Source organism: Scyliorhinus torazame, chromosome 7 (genome assembly GCF_047496885.1).
Source record: "Scyliorhinus torazame isolate Kashiwa2021f chromosome 7, sScyTor2.1, whole genome shotgun sequence".
Classification (NCBI taxonomy): domain Eukaryota; kingdom Metazoa; phylum Chordata; class Chondrichthyes; order Carcharhiniformes; family Scyliorhinidae; genus Scyliorhinus; species Scyliorhinus torazame.
In genome coordinates, this window is record NC_092713.1 from 234,789,640 (window position 1) to 234,807,408 (window position 17,769).

The 17,769-nt window shown below is 45.4% G+C and overlaps 1 protein-coding gene across 5 annotated transcripts in view; it reads left to right on the forward strand.

Moving 5' to 3' along the window:
* Positions 1–1,007: 1,007 nt before the first annotated feature.
* LOC140426901 (histamine H2 receptor-like) overlaps positions 1,008–17,769 on the forward strand; it is an 82,969-nt gene continuing 66,207 nt past the window's right edge. For 2 of the 5 annotated variants that reach the window (XR_011948337.1, XM_072512164.1), the window contains exons 1-2: positions 1,531–1,701; positions 9,331–10,775. Coding sequence is in view for 3 of the 5 variants with exons in the window: in XM_072512164.1 (XP_072368265.1) it covers positions 9,658–10,775 (1,118 nt within the window). In the remaining 2 variants the exon portion in view is untranslated. Of the gene's footprint in view, positions 1,365–1,530; positions 1,702–1,988; positions 2,120–9,330; positions 10,776–17,769 lie in introns of those variants that run through there. The other 3 variants (XM_072512165.1, XR_011948338.1, XM_072512166.1) reach the window with 3 other exon arrangements.

The following is a 17,769-nucleotide window of genomic DNA, read 5'->3' on the forward strand; positions in this document are numbered from 1 at the left end:
TAGCCTTCAGCTGCATGGCCAGTGGCCTCCGTGGTCAGTGGGAGTAACGTGTGGTCTGTGGGGCAGACAAACAGGGGCTGGGGTTTCCCCAGAATGGGAAAACACAATCCAGGGGGTGGCATGGGGGATCTGTTGGTGCTGACACCCATCTCTTCCCCCCTCCCCCAGGCCATGGGCTGGACCCTCGGCTCTCCGCAGCCCCCATCACCGATGGCGAGACACCCCGACCGAGACTGCCCCCCCCCGCCGAACAACCAGGATAGGAACCCCAGTGCCCCTGGGCTGATTGTCTGTGAAAAGGTGTACTGATGGGCACCGCATGACCTTTTGCTGGGGATGTGGTTAGATCATGGGAGGCTGTTAGACAGGGGGTCGCTCCCATTAACTGTATGGAGATTGGTTTTAAGTGGTGATTATTGGTTCATCGGCACGCTATGGCGCGTTCCTGACCTCGGCAACGGGAGCGGGCCGGTTAGATCGCAAACCAATCGGCACCTGGCACGGTTCTCATTTTTGGCATCTCATGATTGAACGGCCTTGTCACGTTCTCGCTTAAGCGCAACGTGGCCATTAAATCGAGCCCTTAGAAACCTTTCCGTAAGATTGCGCCCTACATTTCAAAAGTGCTTTCAAAAGTGTCTGTAAAACACTTTAGGATGTCGCCATACAAATTCAGTTATTTACTTTATAATGGGGCGAGTCTCTGTGGGCCAGTTGACCTTTTCCTACATGCACATTGTTCAAATGCTCACATGATTTTCCTGCGAGCCTAACAACAGAGGATATCTATCTGCCCGTTATCTTTTTCAGAATTAACCCTTAAAGGTATAGTAGTAAGTGACATCACAAAATGAAATTAAACTTGTCACTGGAAAACATACCCATATTCGCACTTGCATTTTGAAAACTTCCGAAATGACGATGAATTTGTCTAATGAAGGGGGAGTACTTGATGCTCTAACTGTTTAAGGAAGCGATCTGGGCAATTTTCTGGAAAGGACTATTGCAACTTTGAAGAAATCACACACATTTCGATTGCAGAATCGCCTATCGACTGGAAGAATATCAAAGGGTCATTTGAGATCAAGCAAAACGGCCCCGCCTGCATGTGGGCAGGAGGTCGGACAAGAACAGAACATACAAAGGTCGGGAAGTAGGAAAAATCAGAGACTTCAGGCAGACGGACAAGTCCCCGAGGATCAATAGGGAAGCAGGACACGTGAAAAGGGGACGAGATCAGTGTACATGAAATAATCTTGAAGGTTCACAGGTTTTGTTCATGTTCTCAACAATTGTACTGAAAATGTAGAGATTTATCCAGAAAATACTGAAAGTGGGACGGGAACACACACTGTCGGTGGCTGGTATGTATTACCTACTTAGCGTAATTGTGGTGCTGCTGCTTCTCAGTTTGCTTGCTGTGCGAGGGGTTGTCCCACGTGTACCAAAAACAAACAGCATATTTTATATACATCTGTATGAGCAGCCGCACAAATCCGGGCGCCTTATTTGAGGAACGCACATGTGCAGAGCTCCCTATCAGAGATAGAAACTACTTTGAAGTCTGAAGCTCAACAGCGATTGCAGCAACAGTCCAGACTCTCGGCACTTTGCCCCATCCAGGGGAGGGGGAAATTCCGGCCGCGCATCCACCTGTTCCTGCCTTGCAGTCCCGTCAACAGGCGCGGAAGCGCGATCCAGGTAACTTGCTCTGCAGTTCATTATGGCCGGCGACTGCACCGCCAGTTTGACGGAATTTATTCGGAAAATATGACAGTGGTGAAGGGGAATGTAAGACAATTTGGCCGAGTTTGTGCATAGGACCGGAATCTTTCAGTCCCTGGAGTGCGGATTTCAGTCCCGGTTCATTTCTGGTCGCTGCTCGCCTCCGCCTTTTTAAGTTTCCTCACACTCTGCTCAGGCGGGGTGCCTTTCACATTTGGCCCATCATTTCCTCATAAACGTCTATCTTCAAATTAAGGCGGAGTCTCTCAGGGAGTTGCGGGGGAGAGAGAGAGAGAGAAAACTAACAAGAACAACTACCTTTAGATTAGTTTTTCTCATCATGAAGGTTTTCAGATCTAAAATCACCTCCGGCCAAACGGTGCTGATGGGTTGGGTATGTTGTGTGAATGTTGGACGCCTCCGAATTTGTTGGGTTGACGGTCGGAACGAACGGTGACGGCGCTGGGATTTTGCTGTGAGGTAGCTGAGAGTTTGCAGGACTTTGAGAATGTCATGCTTCCTACTTTTCAACCCCTGGAGGGGCTTTTCACAGTAACTTCATTGAAGCCTACTTGTGACAAGCGATTATTATTATAGCTGCTCGAGTCCATAACACATTGGGCATGTTAACAGGAACCTGGATCTTGGTCCACATGTGTAAAGAGTCCCCCAGTCCCCGATTCGGCAGCGAATGGCCAGCAGCTCAGCCAAGAGGCTGGAGAGGGAAGGGATGGACAATCTCAGCTGCAGAGGCAAGGGGCTGTGCCTGAACTCAGCTGAGCTCCTGGAGTCACAGCAAATACATGGGCGATTGAGGTGGACCAGTTTCTCCAGGGCAGTGGTAAACCTAACCGTATGTTCCAATCGCGTTCTCCCTATATCACCATTACAGCAGCCCCCCCTCCCCACTCCTTGTTTTTCCAACTACCTTTCTAACATTTTCTTGTAAATTGTCCTGCTCTGTGTTTCTATCTCCAACTCCTGTAAGTGCATCTCGTAGCTTTTATAACCCCAACTTCACTGTCCTATAATAATACTAATCTTTATTAGTGTCACAAGTAGGCTTTCATTACACTGCAATGAAGTTACTGTGAAAAGGCCCTAGTTGACACACCCCGGCGCCTGTTCGGGTACACAGAGAGAATTCAGAATGTCCAATTCACCTAACCGCATGTCCTTCGGGACTTGTGGGAGGAAACCCAAGCACCCGGAGGAAATCGACGCAGACACGGGGAGGACGTGCACACTCCGCAGACAGTTACCCAAGCCGGGAATTGAACACGGATCCCTGGCGCAGTGAAGTAATAGGGCTAATCACTGTGCTACCATGCTAAAACCACTCCGATTGGGGTGTCACTGTGGCTCAGTTGACACGACTGAGTCAGAAGGTTATAGAGCTTGAATCCCATTCTAATGGAAATTTGAACACAGTAATCCAGATTGGCACTCCGCTGCAGGCCTGAGTGCGTGTGTTTCATTATTGGAGATGACGTTTGGGTGAGATTGTTAAATGAAGAGAGCCTGTCTGCTCTCTGAGACGAACATTAGCGATCCCAGGACACTATTTTGAACAAAAGGAAGGAGGGGAGCTATTCGGGTGACTGAACAATTACCCCTAATCAATATAACACAAAGAGTTTCACCTGTTCATTTTATCATTGTTGCTTGTGGGAGTTTTCTGCTGCTTTTCCTGCAGTGTGTGAATGACTACACAGCAAAAGTACTTAAATCGTTTTTGGGATGTCCTGAGGTCGTGAAAGGTGCTATATAAATGCAAGTCTTTTTGTTTGCCACTGGTTTGAGACTTCCCTACTCACTGTTCTCATTTACTATGTCCTATCCTACTTTAGTATTGAACATCAATCTACCACATGATCTCCACGTTTCTAATGCAGGCAGGCTAATTCATTGAACATATATAGAAATGTTCTGTTTCTTAGTTACAGATTTCCAATCGCTTCTTCTTTCCTTCTTATGTTGACCGATCAGCAATGATAACATAATTCAATCCAATCACTGTGCTGACAGAGTGCTGTGCACTCTTGTCATTATTGAACTACTTTTCCTTCCACCGAACTCCAAGAGCTTGTTCCACTTTGCCAATTTTTCATGATTCTCATTCTCCAAACACCATCCAACTTTAGTTCTTCTCACACTCTCAGCATCCGGTGTACGGGCTTCTGGAGTACTTAAGGAAATGGCTGTAGAAATAGTGGATGCATTGGTGGCCAACTCTTTAGACTCTAAAACAACTTCTACAGATTGGAGGGTAACTATTGTAACCCTACCATTTAATAAGGGAGGCAGAGAGAAAACAGGGAATTATAGACCAGTCAGCCTGACGTCAGTAGTGGAAAAAATTCTGGAATCCATTATCAAAGATTTTATAGTAGAGCATTTGGAAAACAGTGACAGGATCAGACAGAGTCAGCATGGATTTATGACAGGGAAATCATGCTTGGCAAATCTACTGGAATTCTTCGAGGATGTAACTAGTAGAGTAGATGAAGAGGAGCCAGTGGATGTGGTTTATTTGGACTTTCAAAAGGCTTTCGACAAAGTCCCACATAACAGATTAGCATGTAAAATTAAAGCACATGGTGTTAGGGATGGTGTATTGACATAAATAGACAACTGGTTGGCAGACAGGAAACACGGATTAGAAATAAATGGCAGGCAGTGTCTAGTGGGGTGCTGCAGGGAACAGTGCTAGGACCCCAGCTATTCACAATTTATATTAATGATTTAGATTAGGGAATGAAATATATTAGCTCCAAATTTGCAGATGACACAAAGCTGGGTGGGATGGTGAGCTGTGAGGAAGATACCTTCAGTCTGATTTGGACAAGTTGAGTCGGTGGGAAAATGAATGTAGTATAATTCGGATAAAAGTGAGGTTGTCCACTTTGGTAGCAAAAACGAGAAGGCAGATTATTATCTGAATGGCCATAAATTAGGAGAGGGGAATGCAACGAGACCTGGGTGTCCTCGTGCAGCAGGCAGTAAGGAAGGAAAATGGTATGTTGGCCTTCATAGCAAGAGGATTCAAGTACAGGAGCAGGGATGTCTTGCTGCAATTATACAGTGCCTTGGTGAGGCCACACCTGGAATATTGTGGCAGATTTGGTCTCCTTATATGAGGAAGATGTTCGTGCTATAGAGGGAGTGGAGAGAAGGTTTACCACTCTTATTCCTGCAATGGCAGGACTGACATATAAGAAGAGATTGAGTCGGTTAAGATTTTATCAGCAGGAATTCAGAAGAATGAGGGGTATCTCGTAGAAACCTATAAAATTCTAACAGGACTAGACAGGGTAGATGCAAGAAGGATGTTCTCGATAGTGGGGATATCTCGAATCAGGGGTCATAGTGTGAGGATGTGGGGTAGAGTATTTAGGAGAGATGAGAAATCTCTTCACTCAGAGAGTGATCGGCCTGTGGAATTCGCAACCACACAAAGCAGTTGAGGCTAAAACATCAAGAAGCAGTTAGATAAAGCACTTGGGGCGAAGGGGATCAAATGATATGGGGAGAAAGCAGGATCAGGCCATTGAGTTGGATGATCTGCCATAATCACAATGAAGCACGGTAGCATAGTGGTTAGCACAATTGCTTCACAGCTCCAGCGTCCCAGGTTCGATTCCCGGCTTGGGTCACTGTCTGTGCGGAGTCTGCACGTTCTCCCCGTGTTTGCGTGGGTTTCCTCCGGGTGCTCCGGTTTCCTCCCACAGTCCAAAGATATGCGGGTTAGGTGGATTGGCCATGCTAAATTGCTCTTAGTGTCCTTAAGGTTAAGTGGGGGTTGCTGGGTTACGGGGATAGGGTAGATTTGTGGGCTTGAGTAGGATGATCTTTGTAAGGGCCGGTGCAGACTCGATGGGCTGAATGGCCTCCTTCTGCACTGTAAATTCTATGATTCTATGAATGGCAGAGTAGGCTCGAAGGGTCGATTTGCCTCTTCCAGCTCCTATTTTCTATTTACACACTCAATATATTGTGCACATACCTATGAAATGTACACTATCAGTGTTCAATGTACCTCTGGAATGTACATTCCCAGTGTTCACCCCTCTAGAATGTGTACTCTGTGTCCTGTGCACACACCTTTGGAATGTACACTGTCAGTGCCCTATGAACACATCTTTAGAATGTACATACCCTGGAATTACACTCCCAGTGTCCAATGCACCCACCTCTGGAATGTCTTGGAATGCTTTGCTTGCAAAAGGTGCCAGAGAAATGCAAGTTGTTGTTATGTTCTCTTTGACCTTTCCCCATATTGCTTCTGCCATTTCACCAGATCCTGATACACACCATAGCACTATGCATCAGCCCATGTGGTCTATAACATATGTTTATTCCTGGGAATGGGTTTGCCCCTGAACAACTGACTTGTGTTTTCTCAGCAAATGCTGCTTGACAAGCTGAGCATCTCCTGTGTTTTCAAACTTCATATTTCCATTTTCTGAAACAGTTTGCTTATTCGCCCACATACAGATTTTCTTCATCAAGGAGATCGGTATCATGATCAGACTCTGCGTTGTAAAATGCAACTTCAGGCTGGAGTTAAAAATAAACCAATATGAACTCAAATCGGTATGCGTCACATATCTCTGTAGCCTCCATGAGTCCCACAATGTTCACCCAACATTGCATTCCTCCAAATCTGACACTGATTTTCCTTGCCCCACCATTGATGGTCATTTATTCGGCTGCCGACGCTCAATCTCTGGAATTCCCCCTTAAACCTTCCTCACTCTCTCTTCCCCATTATGGCTCTATTTAATACCTCGTCTTTAGCTGCACTATCTCTGTTTGTAGCTCCATATCAAATTTTACCTGATAATGCTCTCGTAAACTGTCTTGAGACATTTTGTTGCATTTATCCATGGTGTCTAAATGAAGTTGTTATTGTTGTTGTTAAGATAGCCTTCCAGAGGAATTTTCTCAAAATGTAGCTTTTCACAGTAACTTCATTGTAGTGTAATGTAAGCCTACTTGTGACAATAAAGATTATTACATATTATATTATTGCAAAGTCAGCTTGCGACCCGTCAGTGTGACATTTTCACTTTTTACATCGGTCAACCCCTACCTATATAAAACCAACAGTCAAATTAGTGAAACAAACATTTACAAAGATTATCTACTTTGGAATTAAGCTATAACCTCGTGGTATATTACCTTGGTTAATGATTAATCGAGAACTTAAACCTTCAAAGCCAGAAAAAGAAACTGCATGGATTGAGATAAACATGTTTTAAAAGACGGAAATAATTCTCATTTTCTTTCTCATGCACACATCCTTAACCAAGATCGCTCATAGGGATGCCATCCCAATCAGGTCTTCCAACTTCCAACTTCTTCCAGCGGGCAGGAGATACAAAAGTCTGAGAACACGCACAAACAGATTCAAAAACAATTTCTTCTCCGCTGTTACCAGACTCCTAAATTACCCTCTTATGGACTGACCTTATTAATACTACACTCCTGTATGCTTCACCCGATGCCGGTGTCTACGTATTTACATTGTGTACTTTGTGTTGCCCTATTATGTATTTTCTTTTCTCTTCATGTACTAAATGATCTGTTTGAGGTGCTCGCAGAAAAATACTTTTCACTGTACCATGGTACACGTGACAATAAACAAATCCAATCCAATACACACCTCGGATAGGAGCAACACTAACAGAAGCACTGGTCAGACCTGATGCATATGATTGTTTAGAGAGCCTTGGGTGGTCCAGGTCTGGACCTAGTAAAGACAAACTGATTATTGTCATTTTAAAATGCAGTTATTGCGCATTCATTGTGAAACGTGAAAATCTGATTATGAACGCGCCAGAGATTAGAAGAACCATTTTACACGCACTTCGCTGCAACCTTATTGCAAATAAAAGCAGAAAAGACTGGAAACTCTTAGAAAATCAGGCAGCATCTGTAGAGAGAAAGAGTTGACTTTGAAAGTCGTTGAGCTTTTATCAAAACAGGGAATAATTAATTGATATAAAATATTTTAATTGACATGTTTATATTTTTAAAAATAACTAACACAAGAACATATGTCGGGGAGGGAGTTCGTTAAGTGCATAATTTTGGTTTTCTAAAAAAATACAGTAGATTAACTGTTATAAAAACAATTCATTTCTTAGAAAGGTGAAACCTGAGTTTAGGAAACCTAACTGTAGATTAATTCAAATCATGTTTGAGGTACTGTCCAACTATTTTGCATGAAGCAGACAGTTTCAAATTGGCACTCTAAGGTGGGCAAAATACCAGTGATTATGGCTGGATGATGGTTGTCCAGAGGAGCGCTCCAAATTTCCGATGTGTGTCTGTGGTAGCTGAGGTTCCCCAACAGGTGTGTGAAGTTAGAGCATCATCTTTCCCTTTCAAACTTCAGGAATCAGAAATTGTTCAGTGTTATTTTTGGTTGGATGGAAGAGAATATGCTTGTTTGACTGGAAACATTCAACAGGTAAGTAAAAGCATAAGTTTAGTGGAAAGTGTTGCCTTGGTAATAGTATGTTTTATACTTTATCTAATCATCTTTAAACCAATACAAAGACTCTGTTGCTAAACTACTGCAGACAGTAAGGCATTGCAGTAACTTAATCTGCAGATTGTCTGGGATTTGACTGTTAATGCACCTCAAGTAACTTATGCAGTTGCTAGTTTGGATGTAATAAGATTACCAAGCTTGTTTTTTGAGTAAATGTTATAGATTTGAATTTGTTACTGATATACAGCATTTTTTGTGTGTGTGTTTTTATCAAGCCTTTGTAGCCCCACCCTGAGAATGCAACAGTCAAACTTAAAGGAATGAGACACTTTTTTACCAGCAGTGACTCAGTATGTGTATTACTGGAAGAAACCCCCCAGACTCTAATTAAGCACTTTTTAAATATCTTCAGCAAACAGAGATGAGCAGAATAATATAGGTGTCATTCTGTCCTGCTCTGAAGATGGTAATGAAGCTTTGAGTCAGCCATATTGTTTTGCTGAATATACATCTTGAATAACTGCTGTTCGTTGATGCCTATTCAGAACAATCCTAAATGTATACTATTTAAGTTGACTCGGCAACAGAAAGACTCATAATATTTAATGACATCAAAGTAATACCACATGTTTGGATAATGAGGGACAAAAAGATAAAAAAAGGAATGTGACAGAACGGAAACTCCCAACCAATAAATAATAATAACCTTTTATTATCACAAATATGAAGTTACTGTGAAAAGCCCCTAGTCGCCATATTCCAATGTAACATTAAATCTGATTTAGCAAGCACATACTGAAAATATTCAACCTCATTATCATCAAATTACATTCCATGAGAAAAAAAATAAGTTGGGCAGAATGACCTATTCGTTGGAAGTCATAGAGTGATTCAGCCCATTATGAAATAAAAACAGCAAATACTTGATATACTCAGCAGGTATGATATATTCGGGGAGCTTCCATCAGAAACGTTTTGCCAGTTGCTACCAGATCGGTTGAGTGCTTCCAGCATTTTCTGCTTTTAATTTCGGATTTCCAGCATCCGCAGCATTTTGGTTTTCTCGAGATCCAATATGAATTTGACATTCACTTTTATTGCAGCTCTGTCTATCAACATGGCCACACGCACAACTTGGCAACACGGAATTTGTCTCAACAAGCACAGGATGGATGGGAGTTAGAACGTTGTGCTCACCATACACACATGAACCTGCCAGGCACTTGTAAGTTACAGATATATGGCTGGGATGACAAAGGGGATTTTAACTGAACTATTAGTATGCCCTCGAATAAACATGGATTTCACTTTGGTACAGACTTGTGACTTAAGAAATATTGAATTTTAAACACTTTGTGCAACTTGACTTTATTGTCCAGCACAATTTATCTCTGTTTTGACCATCACTTTCCAATTCCAACATTGTGGAGATGGAGAGGAGCCAGAATGTCACCATTGATTCTGAACACAGGACAGTGCTCTCGACGGTCCTGCTTGGGCTAGTGTTAGGAATGATTGTAATAATAATCATCTTTGGGAATGTGCTGGTATGCTTAGTGGTGGGATTGAACCGTAAACTCCAGAACCAAACAAACTATTTCATTGTATCCCTGGCGGCCACCGATCTACTGCTGGGTTTGCTGGTCTTACCTTTCTCAGCCATCTCAGAACTTCTTGAATCAGAATGGCCATTTGGGGATACCTTCTGTAACATCTACACCAGCATGGATGTCATGTTGTCCACGGCTTCCATCCTTAATCTGTTCATGATCAGCTTGGACCGCTATTATGCAGTGACATCCCCACTGAGATACACCACGCTTATTACTCCCAACAGAGTCGCCATCTCCCTCAGTCTGATCTGGTGCATTTCTATCATGGTCTCCTTCTTACCCATCAACTTGGGTTGGAATACCAAAGATCTGTCGGTTCAAAGCTTGGGCAACACCAATCAATGCCACTTGGAGCTCAACAAAGTTTACGCCCTCGTGGATGCTCTCATCACTTTCTACATACCTTTACCCATCATGTGCCTGACTTATTATAGAATATTCAAAATCGCAAGGGAACAGGCCAAAAGAATCAACAACGTCACTGGATGCACAACACTAAACCCATCACTGCCAACTGTTAAGGAGCATAAAGCGACAGTAACACTAGCGACAGTGATGGGGGTCTTCGTCATTTGTTGGCTCCCTTATTTTGTAGTTTTTACCCACGAGGGGATTTCGGGGCATCCACCCGACAAGACTGTTTTTGCCGTGGTCCTGTGGTTGGGTTATGTCAACTCTGCCCTGAACCCCATTCTTTATGCTGCCCTCAACCGGGATTTTCGCAAGGCATACCAAAAGCTACTGCGATGTGGTGAGAGGAATTTATATTACAGAGACTCACCTGACAACCCCCTGACTTGCCAGCCGCTGAACAGCTCAGTGGCCAGAATTGAACAATGTCAACAGCTAGGACAAGAAGACTCAGCAGACAATGAGCTAAATTCAGAAGACAGCAATGGTGAACATGTGCCTCCCTGTAAAGAAGCCTCAGAAAGGTAACACACTCATTTCCTTATCCTTTCAATTAATAAAACATTTTGTTTCTTTTCAGTTTTCAATGTCCAAAAGTTTTGCTAATGTAAAACCGTTACATTAATGTGCCAATTTATTAATGCCAAGTGTAAAGCAGAAAAAAACATATATGTATAGAAATGCTGTCTTCTTCATTGACCTCAATTGCCTGGCTTTGATATTGTTTTCTCAAGAGTGGAAGAATATTTCGTGGAGGGATTCCATTTCTCATATACACATTGAACTGCATAATAATGGACCAAATGGAATGCTTATGATGACAATTGCTAAAGCGTTCCAAGAGCATGAACACTATTTAATATAGTAAGATGTCTTACAACACTAGGTTAAAGTCCAACAGGTTTGTTTCGAATCACTAGCTTTCGGAGCACTGCGCCTTCCTCAGGTGAATGAAGAGGTAGGTTCAAGAAACATATATATAGACAAAGTCAATGATGCAAGACGATACTTTGAATGCAAGTCTTTGCAGGTAATTAAGTCTTTACAGGTCCAGAAGGAGCAACTGGAGAGGGATAATCACAGGTTAAAGAGGTGTGAATTGTCTCAAGCCAGACCAGTTGGTAGGATTTCACAGGCTCAGGCCAGATGGTGGGGGGTGAATCTAATGCGACATGAATCCATGGTCCCGGTTAAGGCTGTACACATATGGAAGGGTAAGGTGAAGGACCCTTGGATGACAAGAGAAGTGGAGCTTCTAGTCAAGAGGAAGAAGGAAGCTTACGTATGGTTGAGGAAGCAAGGATCTGGCATGGCTGTAGAGGGTTGCAAGGTAGCCAGGAAGGAACTCAAAAAATGGACTTAGGAGAGCTAGAAGCGGGCATGAAAAAGCCCTGGCGGGAAGGATTAGGGAAAACCCCAAGGCGTTCTACACTTATGTGAGAAATAAGAGGATGATCAGAGTGAGAGTAGGGCCGATCAGGGACAGTGAAGGGAACTTGTGCCTAGAGTCTGAGGAGATGGGGGAGGCCCTAAATGAATACTTTGCTTCGGTATTCACTAGAGAGAGGCTCACGAGAACAGTGTGAACCAGGTTAATAGACTCGAACAGGTTGATATTAAGAAGGAGGATGTGCTGGAAATTTTGAAAAGCATCAGGATAGGAAAGTCCCCTTGGCGGGACTGGATATACCCAAATTTACTACGGGAAGCGAGGGAGGAGATTGCTGTGCCATTGGTGATGATCTTTGTGTCCTCACTCTCCACTGGAGTAGTACCGGATGATTGGAGGGAGACGAATGTTGTTCCCCTGTTCAAGAAAGGGAATAGGGAAATCCCGGGGAATTACAGACCCATCAGTCTCGCGTCTGTGGTGAGCAAAATGTTGGAAAGGATTCTGAGAGATAGGATTGATGATTATTTTGAAAAACAGTTTGATTAAAGATAGTCAGCATGGCTTTGTGAGGGGCAGGTCATGCCTCACAAGCCTCATTGAATTCTCTGAGGATGTGACGAGACACGTTGATGAAGGTCGGGCAGTGGGTGTGGTGTATATGGATTTCAGTAAGGCATTTGATAAGGCTCCCCATGGTAGGCTCATTCAGAAAGTTAGGGGGCATGGGATACAGGGAAATTTGGCTGTCTGGATACAGAATTGGCTGGCCGAAAGAAGACAGCGAGTGGTAGTGGATGGAAAGTATTCCGTCTGGAGGTCGGTGAACAGTGGTGTCCCGCAGGGATCTGTTCTGGGACCTCTGTTCTTTGTGGTTGTTATAAATGACTTGGATGAGGAAGTGGAAGGGTAGGTTAGTAGGTTTGCCGATGACACGAAGTTTGGTGCAGTTGTAGATAGTATTGAGGGCTGTTGCAGGTTACAACAGGACATTGACAGGATGCAGAGCTGGGCTGATAAGTGGCAGATGGAGTTCAACCAAATAAATGTGAAGTGATTCATTTTGGAAGATCGAATTTGAATGCTGAATACAGGGTTAAAGGCAGGATTCTTGGAGGAACAGAGGGATCTTTGGGTCCATGTACATAGATCCCTCAAAGTTGCCACCGAGGTTGATAGGGTTGTTAATAAGGCGTATGGTGTGTTGACTTTCATTAACAGGGGGATTGAGTTTAAGAGCCGGTTTTGCTGCAGCTTTATAAAACCCTAGTTAGATAACACTTGGAATATTGTGTCCAGTTCTGGTCGCCTCATTATAGGAAGGATGTGGATGCTTTGGAGAGGGTACAGAGGAGATTTAACAGGATGCTGCCTGGACTGGAGGGCATGTCTTATGAAGAAGGGTTGAGGGAGCTAAGCTTTTCTCACTGGAGCGAAGAAGGAAGAAAGATGACTTGATAGAGGTGTACAAGGTGATGAGAGGCATGGATAGCCAGGGAATTTTACCCAGAGTGGAAATGGCTGTCACGAGGGGACATAATTTTAAGGTGATTGGAAGAAGGTAGAGGGGAGATGTCAGAGGTCGGTTCTTTACACAGAGAGTGGTGGGTGCGTGGAATACACTGCCAGCAGAGGTGGTGGAGTCTGAGTCATTAGGGACATTTAAGCAACTCTTGGACAGGCACATGGGCCGGGATTCTCCGACCCTGTGCTGGGTCGGAAAATCGCCGGGGGTGGGGGTGGGGGGGGGAGGGCGTGAGAATCGTGCCATGCCGCTCCGACGGCGGCCTGACGATTCTCCGCCGCCGATTCTCAGGCGCCCGCAGGATCGCCGTCGCCCTGGTCGGGGGCCGTTGAAAGTGGCCGACGCGCCCCCCCGCCCCCCGACGATTCTCCGCACCCCGACGGGCTGAATTTGTCCGAGTCCCGCCGGCGTGGGTTACGTATGGTCCCACCTGGCGGGACCTCCGAGTTCTGGCTGTGGGGGCCCTCCTGGTGGGGGGATCCGACTCTGGGGGGTGCCTCTACGGTGCCCTGGCCCGCGATGAGGGCCTACCGATTGGCAGGCGGGCTAGTTCCGTGGGGGGCCTATGTTCCTCCGCTCTGGGCCCCTGTAGGGCTCCGCCATATTGCCTGGGGGCCAGCGCGGAGACGGAAACCCACACGCATGCGCGGACACGTGCCAGACGTGGCGCACTGCTTCCGTGCGCTGGAGCGGCGGACACCACTCCAGCACCGTACTAGCCCCCTAGGAAGGGGTGCATACCCGGGCCTGGCGGCCCGTTGAATCCGGAGTGGCTCGCGCCGCTTTTGACGCCGGCGTCAGAACTTGGTTGCAGGATCGGAGAATCCCGGCCATGTAAATTGAAGGGGTGTAGGTTAGGTTGATCTTAGATTAGGATAAATGGTCAGCACAACATCGTGGGCCGAAGGGCCTGTACTGTGCTGTACTGTTCTATGCCTGACAGTATGGTAAGGTAAGAGTCAGTCAGGGAATTACTGATGCTGATATATTTATGTTTTAGCAATGCTTACTATTTAATATTTTGCTGCATAAGTGGTTAGCCCACAAGCTAGAAGCACAGTGAAGATGGTCATTTTCTGAGGTGACTTGAAAATTGGCTTAACCAGAAGGAAGGAGTTGTTGTGAATGAACTGTGTGACTCTGATTAACGTACTACAGTCAGATACATCGGGTTTGAGAGTCAACCAAGCTGAAACCTAGTTTGAGGCATTTAAACTATAAGAAGAGGTTGAAGAGCCTGAAATTCTATACTAAGGGAATTCCAGTGCTGAGGTGAGCGGGAAGAAATTGAAAAACAGGGACAAGGCAAACCAAATACAAACAAACTTAAATAGTTTGGGGTGTTGAGTAGCAGCTTGACATTTAATGTGGAATAAATGGAAGGTAATAAGGCCAGATAAGCCAGAGTGGTGAGGACAGGATAGAAGAAAATAGGCATTAACATTGTAATAGATAGATGGTGTAGTGGTAATGTCACCAGACTAGTAATCCTGAAGCCCAGGTTGTTGCTGATTTTCTCCTTGGTTCAATTGCTATGTTTTATTACCTTTGCTCTCGAGTTGCCAGGTATCTTTATGATACCGCCACGAGGTTCAAGTCCGAGTAATGATCAATAACCCAATACACCGATTAGTAAGATTTAAATCAAAGCACATTTATTATGCACAGTAATCGCTACTCATGCACAGATTCTACGTCTAAGCTACTTCTACAACTAACAGGCCGATACTTAACTTTGGACTGGCCCACCAGTTCAGGGGAACAAATGACCTTTCGTTCGGGTCCTGAGTCTGCGGGATTCGAAGTTGGTACGGATTGATAGCTAGGAGCGCCTTTGTCAGTCTTCACTGCACCGGTCATGGTCAATGTTGGTTCGTGTTGCTGGGTGATCCGGGCAAGACGCAGAGGTGAAGAGGGAAGAGAGCGATTTGAACTTGTGGCTTAACTCTTATAGTCCCCAGGGGCTTCCCGCTTTTCGGGGCGGACCCTGTACCTGATCCCAAGTGATTGGACTTTGCCCCAATCGCTTGGTTCGATTTTCTCCAATACTGGAGCGGTTCCCTGATCAATGGGCGGTCTTGAGGTGCTCGTTCACCTCCTTTTTGTCGGCTCCTGCTGGTGCCGAGGAGTCTGGCTTTGCTTTGTGTGTCAAAAATGTTACTTATTGTTCCCGGGGATTGCTCATCAGTATGCAGATAGCTGTTACTTTGTTATGCTGATGGTCGCTGGTATCGATGTTGTCTGGTTTTTGCAGAGGTAAATACACAGCAAACCTGAGGCTGCTGGTTTTTGTCTTGTTGGCTGACTTTCCCATCAGCCTTTGCCGTTCGCCATTTTAAATCGGGAGTTGGCCAATTTAGGTGGCTACAGTCCCTCCTTGCGATCCTAACGCAAATCGTGAAGGATCACCTAACTATGTTGCTTTCCATTCCCTGACCTGGGGGGCACTTCTTTCCTGGCCTCTACGCTGACGATAACTATGCAAAAAAATCTTAACTGCCAATTCTAAGGGGCGCTATGTCAAACAGGGACATGCATTACAAAACAATAAAATGGGAACCGCTAACTATTCTTAATACACTACACTCACTTAAACATTTCATTATTCGACCTTCCTCAACCATACAAACAAAATCATAGCAGTTTATACACATTTTTCCTGGCTTGGCAGTCAAGCTCAGGATCGTACAATTTGCTCATGAACATTTCTTTATTTACAACAAAACTGCAAATGAATGCTCTTTATTATAGATCGCGGGGGTCGGGGGTCTGGTCGTATCCGAAAATAGGGGATCTGATCCTATATACCGGGGTTCGAGCGCGGTAGGCTCTCCTTCTCTATTTCCTTAGACGCATAGTCTGCACGATGCAGCAGAGTATCGCTAATACTAGTAAGGTTTCTATTACATATGACAGAGAGTACCAGGTTATAAACCTGGCACACCAAGATGGTGTGGTGTCGCTGGTGACTGGGCTCTGGGTACTGAGGGGAAGTGAAACATTAACGGCTGGGGGGCTTGAAGTCATGGGGTTCACGTTCACCCGCAACCAAATGTCCATAAATATGATGCTGATCCATGTGAAGGAAGTCCTCATGGTGCTTCTTCTTTTCTTTCCTTCTCTTCTCCGGTCCTGGAGCTTCTGGAGTTCTGTGGAAACAAGCATAGTGTCTGTAACTATCTTGGTTTAACATCTCGTATGATAGTCTGTCTGTCCTTTAGTGCCAATTACTCCCTTTATAATTGGTCACTATGTGTGACTCCCTCATTTTTTTTTTCAATAATCGAATTTTAGGACAAGACACACTTCCAACTAATGAACCAGTGCGAGCCGTCTCGCAGACTGTGCAATTTACCATCCAAATGTTTCAGGATGTAAATAGCATGTGGTTGGCAACCTAAGGGTTACCTGAAACAAAACAAAACTTTTTGAACTGAAATTTCCAAAATGAAGTGCGTATGGGCCGCGACGGGTAAGAGTTGGATGGAGTCCCCGGGTAGGACGGCTACCAATGCCGTGTCTCCCCTACCCGAGTGTAGTGGACCAGAGGGGGGGTTCCCAGGCAGGGCGGGTCCCAAGCCGTTTCTCCACTGCCTGAGCAACCGACAAGAACGGGCAAGAAATGTAGTCATCGTGTGGGGGGTTGCCGCAATGGTTCTTCCCTTGAACCAGAAGGGCAGTTATGAACGGGCGTCTGTTGACAGACTAGTTCCGCTGAACTGGCATCTGGGACAGTAGCAAGTCTCTGTGGGCAAGTCCTCAGAGGTTTCGGCCGAAAGGGCTTGGGGCCGTGGAAATTTTTTTCGGTCTGACAAACAACACTTAACAAACTTACAAACAACATAAAACATGCGGCAGGTTCCATCAGAAAGGACACCACTTCTCCCAAGCGGTTCCTTTTAAAACATCATTTGGACACCTCAGTTCTCGGTTGCGAACAGGGTCGCAAAGGGGTTCTCGGTATGGGAGTCAGACCCAAGGTCGTCATCTTCTCCCGGGTGCCAAACTCTTGAGTGTATCAGGGCTGAAAGGGCTGCATGGTGTGAGGTGGGGTCGCTCTCGTCGTTGCGGACGAGTCGGAACGAGTTATCTTGGTGCCAATAGTTGGTGTGTGTGGGGACAGAATCGGGGTCGTCAGTGTGGTTCGGTGGTCGGTGGTGGGGTTTGTTCAGGAAAGTGATCATGAAGGGATCACTCGGATCGTAATCGGAATCGCTGGGTGTGGGGCCTGTTGCATGGGGATAGTAGGGAGGCGTGCTGTGGCTATCGTCCGAGTCACAGTCGCTGTCTCTGCTGCTGCAGTCTGTGGGCGTTCCGGGGCGGAGTGTATATTTCGGGGGTGGAGTCGAGGTCGAGTCCGTGGCTGGGCAGGACGTGTTGGGGGATGGTAGGGTTACGTTGGCTGTGGGCGGGGCATAGTGTGCTGCGTCGAGCATGACGTGGTGTGAGTGGTTGGACTGTGTTCCATATGCCTTCAGCTGGTTGATATGGAACCACGCAGTCTTACCGTTGGGATACTTTATTTTATATACGGAAGGGCTTACTTTGTCCACAATGGAGTACGGACCCGAGTATTTTGGTGACAGGAATGTGCTGGGGTTGT